The sequence below is a fragment of the Pezoporus flaviventris genome, unplaced genomic scaffold (assembly GCF_033815535.1).
Source record: "Pezoporus flaviventris isolate CSIRO_AGI_PZ_B2104156 unplaced genomic scaffold, CSIRO_AGI_Pfla_v1 ptg000007l, whole genome shotgun sequence".
Taxonomy (NCBI): domain Eukaryota; kingdom Metazoa; phylum Chordata; class Aves; order Psittaciformes; family Psittacidae; genus Pezoporus; species Pezoporus flaviventris.
This window is the reverse complement of record NW_026892555.1, coordinates 38134385-38152962: the sequence shown is the minus strand read 5'-3', so window position 1 is coordinate 38152962 and position 18578 is coordinate 38134385. Positions and strand designations below refer to the sequence as shown.

The window sequence follows — 18578 nt, the reverse complement described above, 5'->3', positions numbered from 1 at the left end:
CAATCATATATGAGAAAAACACTGTATGGGACCAGCAGCTCCAGCAGTGCTGTAGCAAAGCATGCAAGTGAGCATGCAGCAGGAAGAGACAGTTCCCTCAAATCAGAGGAAGAGACCATCAATGCAATATCCATTTCATTTCTTCTGGACTTAGGGCAAATAATAGAATCATAGAATCACAGAATGGTTTAGGTTGGAAAGGACCTTAAAGATCATCTAATTCCAAGTCCCTTGCCATAGGCAGGGATGCCTTTCACTAGACCAGGTTGCTCGAAGTCCCATTTAGTCTATCCTTGAACACTTCCAGGGATGGGGCATCCACAACTTCTCTGGGCAACCTGTTCCAGTGTCTCACCACCCTCACAGTAAAGAATTTCTTCCTCATGTCTAATCTAAATATACCCTCTTTCAGTTTAAAGCCATTCCCTCTTGTCCTAAATGAAATAAATGAATAGCTTAGATGCTGGAGGATGGTCCTGTAGTTTAAATGCCAGCTTCGAACTGAGTGGGGACTTATATTTTTTCAGGTTTTCTGTATGACCACAGCCAAATTGCTTTGGCTGTCTTCCAGGGAAGCATGCATGCACATACACTTGGACTGAATTGATACCTCTCATATTAAAGTTGGGACCACGGATCCAAACTTAATTCTCCTATCTGCAAATTAAGGGGTAACAACACTTTCATCTTGCACCTGGCAAGGCTGTTTAGTTTATAACTGTCTGGGATTGGAGCCTCTTTCTTAGGACATGCTCACACGCTAGATTTTAATGTGGTGCAGAGGTATCTGAGCCAGGCTGCAGTTCCGAAGCAGCTGAGCTCAGCAGTCCCTCTGGGGTTGAGGGCTACAAGAATACCAGCAATGTGGGTGCTGGGAAGTGTGCTTCTAAGGCAAAGTAATTTATGAAACCCAAACTCAATATGAAGGACTGATAAAGCATGGTGATGTTTAAGATGTAAGCAATAATTACTACAGCATTTTCACCAACATAAGAGCTCTGGAAATTGAGATAGGTACAACAGAGGGAGACAGCCTTGTACCAGACTTGTAGTAAATATATTTGTATTATTTATGTAAGCCCTTAACAAACAATGATGAAATAAAAAGTGCTCAGAAAATGAGTGCTTCGAGGTCTAATTAAACAATGCTGAATGTTTTTGCATCGTAATGCCCAAGAGAAAATCACCAACTGTTTTGCAACATGCCTAGAATTTTAAACTTCATTTTCTTGTTCCAGATTGAAATAAAAATAGGGAACTTGATAAAGATTAATTCGATGTCAGGAGGGACATTTGCTTTTTAATTAGATTTCTGTAGCCCTAGCAGTTTCGTTGTGCCACTGTAGCAAGTCCTAAAAAGCCTGCAGCAGAACTAAACAGTGATCCTCATCTCCACACTTTACTGGGAACTAATTTCATTTCCTGCCTGTCTGGAGAGGTATTTTCAACAGGCATCAATGTTTTTGTCTTCACAACTGATTTATTCATCAATCTCAATGTGATATTTTAAACCTTTAAATTACATCCAAATCCTAAAGCATCTGTTTATTACACAAGGAAATTGAAAATCTGTCTGTGTGATATCATAGAAAGATTTTTCCTTAAGGTTATAAAGGAAGTTGACAGATATTAATGATTTTTTTTTCTCTTGACCTCATTCGAAGACAAAGCTTAACAAAAAAAGAGGAAAAATCTGGACAAATACAGCAGGTCCCTGAGTTTACTATATATAATACATACCAGAAAAAATGAGGCTATTACTTTTGGCAGGCTATGCAATCATCTTGCAGTATACATTTATTTTCTAAAGGAAAAGAAATACCTAGAAGTAGACTAAATGAGTTATTATTTAAAAAAAAAAAAAAAAAGATGTGACATACATTAATCTTCTACTTTGTTATGCATACACTTGCAGCCATGACTACTAGGCATTAAGAATCTAGTTTTGCTTGCTCTACCTATGAACTGATGTGGGACAGAGATTGTAACAGGACTTCCCATCCCACCCAATGCTTGGGTGAAGGATTTTGAACAGGGAAGGAGATGCTTCCAGCAGGGCTACATAAAAGGCTTCCTTAACAAGGACTGGGTGTATCTGGGAGGGAATGAATCCTCAGTCTCGTCACTCCCCACACAAAACAGCACAGTACAACAGGCTGCACAGAGGGGTACACTCAGAAAGAAGCAAAATTGTCTGAGTAGAGAAAGGAAGCAACAACTTTGAAACAGAAAACAGGTTGCAACTTCAGACACCATTTTAGCCTGATCATTGGAGAAATTGTGCTGATTTGAATGACAAGTGTTAAGATTCAGACTATCTGATCCCAACTAAGAAAAAACTAAACATCATGTCAAACCTAAGAAATAGACTGGAGAGAAGCAACTCTTTTATCAGGTTAAAAATAATACACTGATAAAATGCTCACATGAGCATTTAATTAAAGAAAAATCATACTCTTCTACTGTGTTTCTTTCAGTGTATCAAAAGTGGATGAAAGAAAAACTGCCACACGATGGATTTAGACTTTCACAAAGTAAAACTTTAATGTGGCTCCCTTTAATAATATTTAAGAAAAACATAGCATAATTCAGAATTAGAAGTTAAATATAATAACAATCGGGATCTAATTGAGAATAGATTGAGAATAGAACTAAACAGTCATTTCTTACAGTGCAAAGGATTAACACTGTAAACAAGTACCTCGAAGGTCTACAGTAGTGCTCATTATTTAATTTATTAATTAATTGTTTTGGAACAGGCACGAAAAGAGACAAAATAGTCTACTTTCCAGAAAAAAAATCCAAAAAAATGTTTAGATAACTCAAAATAGAGGAGATTGTTCAAAACAAATTAAAAAGTATTTACCAATTCTAGGCATATGACCAAAATGCTAATACTTAAACATTACTTTGCCTTGTGCCTTTCAGAACAATTTGGATGCATTGCTGTATACTCCACAGAACTAATTGATTTTTAAAATGATGGAAATTGTGCAGTCACTGAGGATCTTTGGCTACCAACCTTTCTGATCTTCTTGATGCTCTGTACTTTTTGTGGACTCGTGGAGGAGACTGCCTTTCTCCAGCTGGCAGTCTCTCTTGGTTTGGCAGCTGCACACATGCAGGCAGTGGAGGACATGCTGTTCCCTGTGGAGCTGATGAAGATCAGCTCATTGTCCTGGTAGCAGTGGGGGCAGAACTGTCTCCCCAGGTCAGCACTTATCAGTTCCTTCTCAAAGTTACGCACAGAAGAATAATTTGTGGATTTCACGCACAGTGGCTTTGGAGAACTGTGTTTCTGCTTTCCAGGACTGGAACCTGGTTCTTTATGTGATTTTTCTTCGAGCTGGCTGTACTTCAGACATACTACAAGATGCTCTTCAGGATAAGAAACTATTCTTCTGTGACTGGAAAAAATGAGTGACCAAATCTCCCCAAGCTACAGTGTTAAGGCAGGAGATCTGTAGAGAGCAGGGATTTCTTGAGCCTGTTACCACTGAGCATCCCACTAGTAAGCCACTAACTATTTCAAAGCTAGATGTCACAAAAAAAAAGGAAAGAAATGACAACTCACCACTGGTGGTAGCTGTGATTACTGCTTCTAACAGGTCTGCAGCACAGCTGTCTGTGCAATGGTGGTGCCCAGCCAGGTGAGTCTGTGAATGCCTGCAGTAGACTGCTAGGAAGCTGTTGGCACACTGACCCTTCCCTTGTCCCTATTATGCTTCATGCTGTAGTGTGACATGAGAAAATTTACCTAATTTCTTCTTAAAGTGTATTAGTCTGTTTGGTATGAGCAGTAGTGAGGCTTCCGAAAAGGAAAATCTCTCCTGTTGTAAGTCATGTTGTAGGGAGTGGGATGTTAATTAGTTTCTGTTCTGCTTACACAAACTAGATTCCTTTTGGAGTCTGGAAAAGGCTTAGGGTGGCCACGCATTCAGCATGGAGGAAATGAAACAGCTGAGGGAGGGGGAAGTGAAAAAAAAGTTGAAATAAATACAACTATTGCTTCTGGTTTAACAGACCACATAGTCTCCCATTCTTCTCGGCTATCTTTTTATGTAGCAGAATAGCAGGGTCTACACTGTGCTGCTGCAGACTGGAGCCCTGCATCTAGAGACCTTCCTTCTTCCTCACCATGGGCCACACACACAGGTTGGTGCCTTTTGTTTGTCTTCATTGCTGTTGATTCTATGCTTCTCCATCATTTGGAGGGCTTGCTTCTTTTTCCACTATGCCTTTTCCTCTTAACTCACTCTGTGATAAGCAGTGTTTTGAGCAGAGAGAAGAGTCCTTAGAAAACTGAGCCAGTAAGAGGCTCAGGTTACAGTTTCTTGACTTCTTGCTCTTTGCCATTTGGTGTCCAACCTGTCTTGCTTGCTCTAATGCAGTACAAAATCACAGGGATAGTGTTTTCTAATATAGCTTGAGTATGACTAGAAAGAGGCAAACCTAAGAGACTAGAGAGGATACCACTGTGCTATTCTAGCATGGCAAATCATGGTGTAGTATGCCTGTTGCCCTAAAATTTGACTTACTTTTTGCTTTGACTTTACCAACATCACTCTTGAAAGGAAATGGATTACATTTAAAATAAATTCTCAAACTCTGTAAACTTTTGTGTGCTAAAACAAACAAACAAACAAACAAACAAATTTACAAACATTCCAAAGTGAAATTACATAGTTTTTCCAAAGGTCAAAGGTTATATTACTTTAAAACAAAAGGAGGAGTATAAGAAGTATAAACTGTCTGGCAGATGTTTCACAGTGCTTAAAGAGAAATGTAGTTAAGATTGGCAGTGTAGCATTTCAGCACGTTCTAAGCACCTGCCACCTTGAGTGAAGCTCAGAAATATCTCACCATGGTATCTTCATTATGAGCATCAGCCTTTCTGACTAAGGAATATAAACTGGTATTTAACCTAACCTTTCAGGAGATTAATAGTGGAGAGCAGGAACACAGTGATACACCATTTTTTGCTTTACTGTACTTATTCTTAGCAAAGGAAGACTCATCATAGTACGGGTCTACATATGACTTCTACACCTCTATTATACAACCTAGTGCCCTTTCTCTTAAGTTAGAAATAATTGCATGCCACACATCTCACAGATGAGTGAAATTACTCTCAAGCCATTGATGTGCACACCATATGCTACAAGCGTGCAATATGGTAAAATAAAGCATCAGAAGATTCATATTATCTTACCTTTTTTGTAGTATGTGATGGTTTGGAATAGCACCTAAGTGTTTGGATTCATACAATAATGATGTATGTATACATATGCAATTATCTAACATCTGCATTACATCTTTTGCTAGCCCCTACTGTACTATAAATTCCATAAATCTAGATTTTAAAATCTGTTGAGTAAATTATGCCTATCAGTGATTCTGGAAAACATATAAGGGGTTTTATCTTCAATAACTCTGCACTGGACAAGTAATGTACAAGTGACACTGAACTTGTCAAACAATCTGAAGTTGGAAGACTGGATCTCTAATAAAAACTCGGTGAAATATAACTATACAATTTAAACAGGCTTCTGTCACAAATGTCATCTGCCATGTTTGGTAAATGAAGCAGGGTACTGCATTGAGTCCATTGCTTTGTTTCTCATTGCCCTGACCCTTCAGATTCAACCAGGATTGTATCAGGTTTAGAAGCCCCAGACAGACCCTCCTGGCTCACCTGTCTAGGATTTTCCCTGGCTAATTCCAGCTGTCTAGGTTTGCGGTTAATTCCTGGGTTTCTCTGAGACTTGAGCATGCGCTCTCCCAGGACACTCTCACCAGGACACTGGATTTCTAACCAATAGGAAAACCTTCAGGAATACATGACAGTGAAAGACTCCACATTTTTGTGGTCATAAGTCTGATAAGTATTTACTCTGATTGTGAAAAATAAACTGGACCAGGAAAAATACAAGTTTTCCTTCTTGTCTGATTACTCCAAATCACTTTCAGGACTAAGATCAAAGACTGAAAAAAAATATATCACCATGAGTACTGAACCTTGGTTCACCTTCCAAACAGCTGAATTTATCAGCCCAGATTTGAAAATCTTTTTTTCTTTTTTTTTGCCTTTGTCCTGCTTTGAAAAATTTCTTTCCCCATTAAATTGTTCTCCCAGCTATGTTTGGTGCTCAGGTATTCCGTTCTCTAAAGACCAGTCTTGAGATGAAATGTTTCCAGCTTGGAAAGCAAATGCAAATGCCTTGTTAGCAAAGGTGAATTTATAGAGATATTCAAAACATGCAGCAAGTTCATGACTATTTATTATCAACCAGAACTGACAAGTTTTGTGTATACAAATTCTGTAGATTCTTGCAACTCCATTAAAAAAAAATAATTTAATTCTACAGCCTCTTTGCAAGGCAAGATCTTATTACTGATAGTCAGGGCTCATCCAATACAAAAGGAAATCTTCTCTCAGGAGGTTAGCAAAGTTAATCGGCTCTAACCCTCCATAGGCCTGGGCCCAAAAGTCACAATATTATGCTTGGCCTGCCTTCATTCAGAACTCCTAGGAAATGTATTGAGAATCAACTAAACCATTGAGAATGAAGAAAAAAAAAAGCACCATCATATTGGGATACTGGGTACAACCCACTTATTTCCAGTATACCTACCTAGCAAAATGTAATTATGAAAGCAGCAGAAACTAACATACTTGTGTTCACTTTATCAGTCATGTTTAACACAACCTGTGTTGCTTTATGTTCCCTCTGACTATTCCATATCACAGTCAGCACAAGGGTAACAGCACAAGCTGCAATCAGATCTTTTCCTAGACATTCCTGCCTTTTGTTTGTAAAATGTGTGTCCTGAAGATTAACATTTCACTTCTATTTCAGGATGCTCCCACATATGCAGATGGATGCACTTCTACTTAAAGGATGCCCCCTGAATTTGGGGGAAGACAGGGCTAGAGTTCAGAAGAATGTGCTGAACATTGTTGCTAACACAAACAGTTCTACTGAAATTCCCTGTCATCTAGGTAACCTCATTCATTTGTTCTTGTCTTCAAAAGACTAAGCCCTCAGACTATACTACCACAGTTTTGGAACCCTGCAAAATTAAAGCTAATCCATAGCTCCAAATCCCCTTCACCACGTCCGTTTCTGGACGACATCCCTTCCCACACCACAAAAAGAATTCCCACGACAAGTGAAAAGCTCAAACTTACTTGCTGCATTGTAGGTGAGTGTAAAGCAGACTGGACCTGCATCGGTAGCTGGTTTCCAATGGACTGCTGCATTGAAATTGGCTGGTGTTGCTGGATGTTGAGATGCTGGTGCAGAGGGGGGCTGATCTGAAGAGGTGGCGGTGGGGACACAGCCATGTTTGCTATGGAAACAGTCACTGGCATTTGGTTGTTGGGCTTGGGTGCTATGTTCCTGGGGATATTGGCATGCATGGCAGTGATGTGAGGATTCATTCCTGGTTGTTGGTGGTAGTGGGAGCTGAGGTACAGTGCAGAGTGAGCCTGGGAGGGCCCATGAAACACTGACTGCTTTGAATTCATCATCTGAGGTTGTGGAGAGGCTTTAGCATCAACAGGTTCACTGTAGCTCTGTTGAGAAAAACAAAAACCAGACAATACTTAGAAGCTATAAAATGCTGCTGTCTACCCACTGAAGTCTAAGAGTTACACCACAGTAAAACACATATCTGGACCATTAAATTATTCTCAAAACGGATTTTGGTTATTATACAGGGAAAAGAATTAATCCCTTTTACCTTGCAGTCTTCAACAATGTGGAAAAAAAAGAAGTTAGCTCCTCTGTTTCCTGGTCTAACCTGACATTTTGCTTTTTCCAAACTTGAAACTGACATCACTGACCTAGTAACTTACACAACAAAGACAACCAGGCCCATTACATTTATTCATATACACATCCACTACTATTGTTCTCCAATTTGATGGCCTAGTTGAAAAGAGTTTCAGAAGGCGGGTTCCAGCAGAAGTCTGCAGTGATCTTTGACACGTCTTAACTTTCCATCTGCAAACCAGCAAAAAGAAGCTCAGTGTCCTTTACCATACACATTGATAACTGCTAACGATGCTTTATTACTTAGCCAATATGATGAAGAGGCTAAACCCCGTTCACAGTTGTCCTACTGCATTGAACAAATATGCTAGTTGCTGTGCCAATACCTGTATTTTGAAACTTTCTGTGCTGGGTTGCTACCCACGCCAGCAATTGAATGTTTCATAAGCCATGCATTTAGAAAAATAAGGATATTCTGAATAATTTCACTTTTAGCAAAACTTCCTTTGTTAATCCAGTTCATAAAGTTCTGAAAATTCTATATAAAACTGATGTCTACATATATGTGAGGCTGCATCAGACACAAGGAAGCTATCTTACTCAACCTGGAAGAATACCACATAGAGTATTAGAAAATGCACAGATTTTCAAAAACTTTATGATCTACTCTGATTTCTTCTTAAAGATGTTAGTAATAAAATCTTTCCATTAATGAATGTCAATTTTACTAATACTCTTTGTTCTAGTATTTATAACTTTATTTAATTTAAATTTAATTTATTGTTTTCTATACCCTTATTTTCTTAGATCTCCTCAGTGCTAACTCTGTGTGCTCAAATAAATGATGAAAAAAAAAAATTAAGAATTAACTCTCATGAACTTATACGTGGGAATCATAATTTGCAGCTAAGACATACTGGGATTAATAGTCAGTGAATGGTGAAACATGCTGGAAAAAAATGGTGGAAATGTGCCTCTGGAGAAAGAAGTCACTTTGTCAAAACAAGGGCTCAAAGATGCATAGATGCCCTTATTCTGTGATCTCTGTGTCATGTTTGCTCAGTTTACAAGTCAGAGTAAGTTTCATGTTACTCTCAGCACTCCAGGGTCAGTGAAGTCTATTCAGATTCTTTCTGAAGGATGTACCATCACCAGCAATCTGCTGACATGTGCATTATTGAAATTGCTTCTTTGTCTGTGATAATAAAGTTGAAAAAGCCAAGTTCATTTCCCGAAATATAACCGCAGTTCCATTAGCAACTCCCCTGGTTTTCTCCAGTAAACTAAGGACAATTAAATGAATATGATAAAACAAATGCAAATCTCTGCTTCTGTGATCTGCCTGACTCTGCTCACCAGTGGGTGTACAAGTGTGCAATATGTATTATATGCATGTTTGCAGGATTCAGATGCAGACATAAATACCCACAGGGTGTAAATGATAAAACCTGAAAGCAGGTTCAAAGTCTGGCAGTTTTTTGATATTATTTTTAAAACCCTGAACTAAAGTTCATGAACACATGAGAAATATTTTCTCCCTCTCTTCCCATTGTATTTTTAGGAAACTCCAGTGAGTGTGGGAGCAAAGCCTGGCAGGTTTGCTGAAATTTCAGAGACTCAGAAGAAGGTTTTCTAATTAGCAGCATGGTAAGGACCCTCCTCTCAAATGTCCTGGGCTCTTTACACATTACAGGAGTAATGTGTACAGTGCTGTGTTTTACTGGAAGCATTGTCTCCTCATGAAAACAGATTGCTTTTCCACAGTGTAGCTGGCAGGCTTTATCTGGTCCAAGCAGGAAAATTGCTCCTGAAGTGTCTAAGGGCAGATCGGTTAAACAATTCCTCCTGGTGAGGAGGTAGCAAAAACCCTTTGTGCCACTATTTGTGATGTACTGCCATACTTACATTTCATTTGTGACTAGAGAGATGCTGCCATACACCTCTTTAACGAAGATACAGTGAACCAATTTAATTATTGGGTAACCTGAGTCCACACGTAAGTGGTGAATGCATGGCTCATACTGATAAAATTACAGACATATCAGATATTTAGTATCATTTAATACTTCAAATACCAAATGATGTTAAGAGAAATTGTACAGTCTCAGGCCAGAGATGAGTAACACTTGCTTTACCTCTGAGAAGAGCATTTGCAAAGTGATCAAAAGGGACTGTTCCAGTTGTCTCGAGCTATCAATCAGCTTTCTGTATGTTTCACTACCTCCTGATGCATTGAAAAGCACAACACTTCAATTTCAGACCAAGTATTTTGTTGTTACTTAGGACACTTTAAATATGTGATCTGAAGCCAAATTGTCCAGTATCAGTGTAAAACACATTAATATTATCAGTTACTGGTAATCTTGATAAATGAACTCATTAAACGCTATTCTCCAGCATACTGCAATTGCAGCTTTTTCTAAGGCTGGGTGAGAAACATAGATTTTGTAAGTATTGCTGAAGTTAATGGAATGGGTGATGTCAAATATTTTGGCTTTGTTATGTGTCTTTAACGTGAAATATAACAAGAGGTATATATGAAGCATAGGTCATGCTACCATTTTGGACATCATTACAGCTTTCACAGATTTGAATGGGCATTGCATCTGTCCATCACAGGGTCTTAGACAAGGACTTTTATTATGGGTAAAACTAGGAATTAAAACACAAGGGATTTGATTAGCCAATGTGGGCTTCAAATGAACACTCATGTTCCCTAACTTTGCAGGCTAGAATTCAGTAGTTTTCTCTTGCCTTATCCAAGAGGAAGAGGATAGAAATTTTTTTTTTTTTTTTTTTTAAATCCTCTTTAGTTAATTAATATGCCCAAACCCAACACGGACAATTTACATCTCTAATTTTTTGGCATGAAGTTATAGGATAGAACTAATTTACAGATATAAGCAACGGAGACCAAAACTACAAGTCCGTACACACAGGCCACCACACACTGAAGCTTAGTATCTCCTACATGCACCAAGGTCTTCTACTAGACATGCAGTGAGTAACTCTACTGTCAGAAGTATGGTGTTGTAGACCCACCACTAGAGGGTGACAGAATATTATATTTAGTTAATGGTAGGAAGTAGCATTGTACACATAGATTAGCCTATATACACTATGACCACAAACCTAGCTTTTCTTGACAATCCTGTGTGCTCTTTGAGTGGCTTCTACTTGTTCCGGGGTTCAGGTCAAAGCCTTACTCTAAGCCTTTCAAGTTCTTCAGAGGCTAGGAGTAGGCTTCCTTATAGACCTTCCTTTCCATATAACATCATCATCTAATAGTGTTGCTTAAAGTGAAAACAAGAAAAAAAAATCAGAAGCTGAAGACAAGGTAGGTAGGCCAAGGCAATGGAATGCCACAGAAAAAGTATGGCTGCCCTTCAGGCACAACACAAAATTATCTGATAATTTTGCACAAAGTTTGGGAAGTGCTGAATCAAGTCCTTCCGACCAGTTTTCACCAAACTCATGCCTTTCCTTCCAATTCTAGAGCAAAGCGAGCACTCCCATTCACCTTCTAACTCTCCTATTATGCACCAGAACCGTTTATGCACAATTGCCGAATCAAAGAATTAAATTAGGTTAAGGAGTTAAGCATTGCTTATCCAGTTGTGCTATTCTTTTCTAAGGACAACTACCCCAGCACGATGGTTCTTATCACAGACTGAATTCAGACACAGAAGGAGTGTCAGTTCCTTAGAGGAAAGTGACACTGGGGTTTCCCTCACCCCAAAACATCTAACCCATTCCTACAGCTGAGAAATTATTTATGGGACAGACGTCCTGCTTAATTTTGCTGTGTAAGAGAAAACAGCAACTGCCTAGTGATGCTATTCTGGCATCTCCACAGCTTCCCTTTGGATGTAATTTTGCTTCTACTTTGAAAAGTTGCACTTTAAACCCTCACCTGTACACCTGGGTAACCAAACAGCTGTAGAGACCTAAGCATGGGTTTTGATTCTAACCTGTGGCTGACTTCTGGCTACTGTTGGCTCTTCTAAACCAATTCTGTTGAAAAGTAAACAACATCCATGTGATTGGAAGTAAAGCAAGGATGTGTTTTAACAAGGCAGTACTCCAAGGGCCTGAGCCATAGATTCTTGAATTGAATGGAAAGTATCCTATTAACTTAAGTGAATTTGGATCAGAGCCCAACACTGTTATTTCAGTATTAATGTCTGGATGTCCATTTCATTTTTCATTAAAATCAGGTAGGACCTGGCTAACAGAGGCTGAGAATCATTCCCAAGTGATGAGCACTACTTTTGACCTATGTTTCTTCAGAAGCATATGTAGAAATTGTAAGTGCTTGTACTTACTTCATTTTGCTTTTTTAACATGTTAATGCAGTCATTTGTAGACATGTTGCCAGCAACTAGGACCATATAGATACAGAGATACGTATATGAACATCTTCAATTTACATACTGTATACATGCTCATGCTTTATATTCAGCATTATCTACTATAGCATATGATAACATAACATATGGGAATTACATAAATACATTTGCAATAATTTCATTCTATAAGCAGTGAACAACTAATACCACTGTTTGCAATACAAAATCAAAAAATCAGTGTTGTCTCAAAGAAACCATAGCTGTTTCTACTTACAGAGAATAAAGTCTTTTTCCTTTTTCTGTTGATTTCACAAAATTAGTTACTGATCAAAGCCTTTCAGCTGGAGCAATATAATTTCAGTCATTTACAGACCATACGTTATCAAAATACTTCTTTATTGACATCAGCAATTAAGCTCTCCTTTATAGTAGAATATTCAGTAAATACATTCAGTACGTTCAAAACATTTAGTAAGTGTATTTGGTACTACTGCATGTCTATGTGTCCTTTAAATACAGGCTGACAGAACTCCTCAAGGGCAAAGACATAAGCCCTATGGCCAGAACGGCCAGCATGGCCAGCATAAACTTTCTATCAATGCAAACAGCTTTATTTGTGGGCAAACATAACCTATTCCAACCTCAGAAGATTTTTTTACATAGCCAAAATGGTGTAACATGGTGTTACCTCAAATGAGAAACAGGTGCTTCTCTTTAAATGAGAAACAGAGGTTTGGCATTCTCTCTTCATAGACAAGAACATGTATTATGTATTTCAAATCCTAGAAAAGAGTTTAACTCAATTCAAGTTTTACATGAATATGTGTCAGAAACCTATATAGTTACTACACTGTCTCTTTTCATGATGGAGTCATACGCACATATAGTGGCTGGTATCTGTCATTAAGCCATGATGAGAAATTCAACAAGTTTTAGACTCATGATCAGAATGAAGGTTACATTCACGTAATGGCAGTGATTACGTTAGCTGGTACCAGGAAGGTCCAGCGTGTGCAGGCTGTGATCAAACTTAGGCAGGCCTGACTCAGCTTTAAATGAGTTATCTTTAGTACTGTGACATTAAAGAGGTAGATAGAAGGAAATTGGCTGAATATTTATGCAGCTCCTACAAAGCTTACCTAAGCTTAAGTTTGCATCTGCTGTCTTTGCTGTCTCTTTGGAGGAAAGAACATCTTGAATTGTTTATTCCTTCTCTCAGCTTTTCTGTCCGGTTTTAAGGTTTCTGACATTTTAGGTCACTTCCAATCCCAAGCCTGTCCTTGAGAAGAATCCCTTTTCTAGCCTGCATGGGCTCAGCCATTTTATTATTACTCCAGTAAAGCTGTTTATGAGAGAATGACTAGTCTCCCTGGCAGCATTTTCTCTTTCCTGCTTAGCTGTTTAACTCCTTTAGAGACTCCTTCAACTTAACTCCATCCACTCTGGTAGAGAACTTATATGCATATTTGCAGTACAGCTGCCTTCCTACCTAAGTCACAAGAGGCTCTTACCAAATGACTTTTCGTATTTTGTTAATTCCAGTCACCTATTGCAATAACAACATCTGGGACTCTAGAGAGTTCAGAAAGCTTTTTGACACATTCTTGATGTTTCAGAACAAAGGAGTAAGCCATGGGTTGTCATCTGTAATTAGCTGAGGTGGCTCAGAAGAACATCTTCAAATCTAAATATACATTTTGTCATCATCTACAGGGGATTGTCATGGATTCATTCAGGGTATGTAAGTAAAAATGGATGTTTTATGAATGTAACCTGGGTACATGTGATAAAGGATATGCAACTTTAATTTGATACAAGTGTTTTAATTCCCCAAATGGAAGCACTAGGCTAATAGGGAAATCTAGTTTTATTAACTCACTTCAAAACCAAACACAGTTCCTCTCCAAATCAAAATTTGGCTTCTCTCAAGCTCAAGACATTTCTGCCAGTTTTGGCAGAAATTATGTGAGAGCATCTCTCAGTTTTTGCACTGCTGAACGTAAAGCTTCACAAGATTTAGCCTCAAATTGAATTCATGGCATTAACTTAAATATAGTTTGTTCTACATGTGCAGCTGCAGTAGGTAGTTGGTTTCCTTGCTGGATGAGAATATGGTTGGATTTGTCTTCTTATCAGATTAGACAATTGTTTTATAAATATATGCATTCACGTACCAGATACTCTGATACATCACATACTTGCACATACATAACTTTATGATTTCTTGAAAATTTCTGACTACATTATAATAACTCCAGAAAGAATGAAATACCAAGTTGTCACACAAGCATGAAGTACATGCTGTAAAAGCCATACATTATCTTTTTCCCAGGTAGGGATTCTAATGTTTAACAGAAAAAAGTAAAAGCTGTAGATGCATGTCATCATTCTGGGGTTATTCATTACTGTTTTAAGGGAAATATTGCCAAATGACTTGTAGCACTTCAAGAGGTACAAAAAAAAAAAAATCATGCATCAAACATAACCATATTTTTTATTTATTCTTCCTCTGATCCTTTCATTGAGAACAGCCTAAACTGTTTTATTAAACTCCAAAACATCTTCATGAACTGGGGTTAGGTATAATATAGGAATCTGTTGTCTCAAAAAGTAGAAACCAAGTGCCTTTCTGCCAGCAGCAAAAGGGACGCTGCTCTCCTTATGTGCAATACCTAACTGATTAAAGCACTGACCAGGAGAAAAGACAGTTCAGTCACCTACTCCATCAAGAGATATTCAGAACCGTGTTTCCAAAACAAATGTCCTAAACCCCAGCAGCTGCTTATTTCAAGGAGAAGTGAGCCAGGATAAGGTGTTTCCCCACATCTGAAGCTTGGCTACTATGCAGGAAAGAATTTGGGATTCACCGGGCTACAGAAAACAAAGTGTGGGGAGAGCACACCTGCACATCAACATTTACTTAGGAGTGGGGGAATGCACGATCTGGGAGATTTTTTTTTTTTTTTTCATTTTTATACGTTAGGCGAATACACACATGCATGTATGAACTTTTTCATGTATATTCACTGCAGCCGTAAGAGACTCGGGTTCCTTAGGCTGTTCAATTGTATCACAATATAGGCAGTCTAATAGATATTCTCTGTGCCTGGAAACTCTCTGGTTACAAATTGCTGCGCTAATGGCATTAAGGCAATGCCAGTCTTACTAGATATGACCTTTAGTTTTTTTATGAAACGTAATTGCAAGGTGATGGGCTAGGAAAGCTTTGCCTGACATACTTTCAAGACGCAATTTTACATGTCCAAAGGATCTGTACTGTCCACAAAACTGAAAAATGGCCAATGCTTTTGCTGCAATGTCAAGTGAGGACACCGCTTTGACTTAGATAGAACATGAGAATTTTGAAATATGCTTGAATATTTTGAATTTGAATAATATTCTCCTTGCTGAGAGGTTTTTAGCTTCAGCCATAGCTGCTAAAATATGTCTGCACGAAACTTGAAATTGTGTCACTACAGAGAGAAAATTAAAGATTCATTTAGCCAGAGAGAACAAAACAGGAAAGAAATCTTTGTACTAGTCAAACAGTTAAGCTTGTACTGCTACAGTTAACATACATATATGTATCAGTTATATGCACATATATATTATGCATGCTAAATACATAATATGCATATATCGTTATATAAATACACAGTTGCACATATATAATATATGAAAGTACATTTACCCATCTATATCCATATTAAATACATATATTTAAAAGATGCAGCAAAAACTCTAATGTCAGCCAGAAAAAGGGCTGGATAAGCTAGAAAAAGTGCTTGTTTTATGAAAAAGTAAAATTGCAATTCACAGCACTTTATGTAATGTTGTACAAATTACCAGATATCAGAGACTGCATTTCTGGACCTGAATAGTACTAAAAGTTGCAACTAAGGGCAAATATAAAGACACTTGTTTACAATGCAAAGGCTTAGTCAGTACTATAAGCAATATGGCAAACTGCATAGCAGAAGATATAATGCTTTGTAATGTGATTTTTACTTCACATATCAATTCCTACACACATGAACAAACTTGTGAACAGCCCCATTAATTTCAATCACTATGAAAAAGGAGAAAACACAGCAGATAACCTGATAAATTAGATGTGGATTAATGCATAACTGACATTTAGACAATCATATGTTTACCTTATTTACTGGGTGGTAACCCTATTTTAAGCATATGAAATGAGACTCACACAGAGTGCAATATGAACTATAAAACATATCGTGAGCAAATCATTAATATAGTATTAAAGCATTTTTGGAAAAGGTATGTTACTTCTGGCATGTCTTAACTTTTGAGAACGAGGTCTTTTGAATCTTAGTAATATTCTCTAAAAGCAGATTTTATGGATGATAATGTAACACATAGATGTAAAAGACCACACGGACTCTAAACAGTCTTAATAATGTATTATATATATTCCTTAATGCTTACATTCTTTGTCTACACTACAATTCTTCCTGTGCCTCATAAATATTTAATAATGATGATTTAGAATATGCTGATATAATATTACATCTAGGTATTTTACATCCTTATTCCAAAATGGACTTGCTTTAGTTAAATGATTGCTTTGTTGGATTTGTGAGTGTGTTCATGAAGAGTAAGCAAGTACTCAACTTCATTACACTTACATTTTGATACTTTCTACACTAGGAAAATATTACATTATGGGCAGAATTTAAACAATTGCTTAAAAGTTAAGAAAATGCTTCAGTGCTTCTCTAACAGCAATTTTTTTCTCTTTAAAAAAAAATCCATTTTTTAATATATATTATTTCAAAATTAAGCTATATACAGTGTTGTGTAACAGTCCATGATGTGCTGAATTAATGACATCCAAATAATTTTCACAAGTGAAAAACTGGCTTCATACATTTCTTCAAAGCCTATTGAGATATTTTGAGGGTTTTTGACCTACCTTTTGCCAATAAGGCGGCTATTTCAAAAAAAATCTATTTGTGTGCACATGGTACACTTTCTGAAGGCAATGAGTATTTCTAGAACCAAATAGCCCCAAGACAGAAATTAAAGGTACCTTGTAAATCACTTTAAATGCATTAGTCTTTATGATGGTAGCTAAGAAATTAAATTGCATAAAACACAACCCCCAAAAATGAATAAGGTAACACCCATATTTCAGGCTGTTAAGTCTGGAACAAACACTGGCTGAATACTAAGATAATGTAGAAAGATGCATATGGCTAATCCTATAGTCTTCCCTGATAACATATACAAATTAATTTAACATCAGAAAAGTATTGTGCAAGACCCCAAAGACATTTTAAACAAAAAAAAAGTTCTACTCATGTCATATATTCTAGTCCTTCACACTGCCACCTTTACCTCTAAAATTACGTTCATTTATGTAAGAACAAAATATATTTTAATTTGTTTTGACAGACCCAAACCAAGTGATTCTAACTGGTGTGACTGTAACTGGTATGATTCTGAAGTTTCTCAGTTGATTTTTCACATCGACACAATGCAGTAATTTCACATTCTTCTGCATATTTTAAGGTCTATTACAAATTTTAAAGGTCTATTTCAAAATTTTTGGCACTAAGAATGTTTATATAAAATATTTATAAAATTGCTAGTAGCTGTGTACTGGGGATCCTCTGCTGTGTGTAAGAGTATAAGAGCCTTCCAGTGACCTATGCTGTGCTCACACAAATTGCCTGCTGGATGTAAACTGGAATTTCACATTTTCTTATGAAAATTTGCTATGTGAGCTGAGCTTGACTTTTTATGCATTGTGATTGCAAGGTAAAAAGCAGTACTTAAAAAAAAAAACAACAAAAACAAACCCAGGTATGATATATTTTTTTCCCTTACAGGTGGAACAGCAACCACCTGGCATGGCATGTTATTTTTTGAGGTCTTTTTACCATTATATCTCCTTCCTCTGTTGAACTGCAGTGATACTCCCAGCGTGATGAAGTGCTGTCTCTCTGACCATAAGGGTAAGGATATCTTTTCATGGAGAGGACACTGTGTTTATTGAACATTTGCACTCTAAACCCAAGTTTAAGGTAAGAACAAACACCACTATTTGCACTAAATACTATGGTGCTCAGCACCATATAAATGCTGAAAATGGTTTGCAATATGTCACTATATATATATGTGTGTATGTATATGCATTATGTGTTACCTTGGATACAAGGCTTGCTCTGTAGGCAGCTAACTGCTTCAGATATTCCTTCTTGGCAGCTTCAGTTTTCTTTTTGTACACCTAAAAACAAAGTGTCACATTGGAAAATTAATCTGGCTTTGTTTTTATATATTACTGGTTTGTCTCATGCATCCTCATAAAGTCTTTCTAAGTAAACAGCCTTTCCTCCTCATATTGCTTGAAGAGTGAAATAATAAACATCAAATATTTTAAAGAAAATATTGTTCCAACTGTGAAACACCCTTTAACTACCCAGCA

General features: G+C 37.4%; 1 protein-coding gene across 2 annotated transcripts in view; it reads right to left on the bottom strand.

Annotated features, from left to right (window-relative positions):
• The window catches only part of TOX (thymocyte selection associated high mobility group box), a 226057-nt gene that overhangs the window by 5673 nt on the left and 201806 nt on the right, over positions 1-18578 (bottom strand). For both annotated transcript variants that reach the window (XM_061448433.1, XM_061448432.1), the window contains exons 6-7: positions 18300-18380; positions 7193-7579 (exon numbers count right to left, since the gene is read on the bottom strand). In XM_061448433.1, the coding sequence (XP_061304417.1) occupies positions 7193-7579; positions 18300-18380 (468 nt within the window). The remainder of the gene's footprint in view (positions 1-7192; positions 7580-18299; positions 18381-18578) is intronic.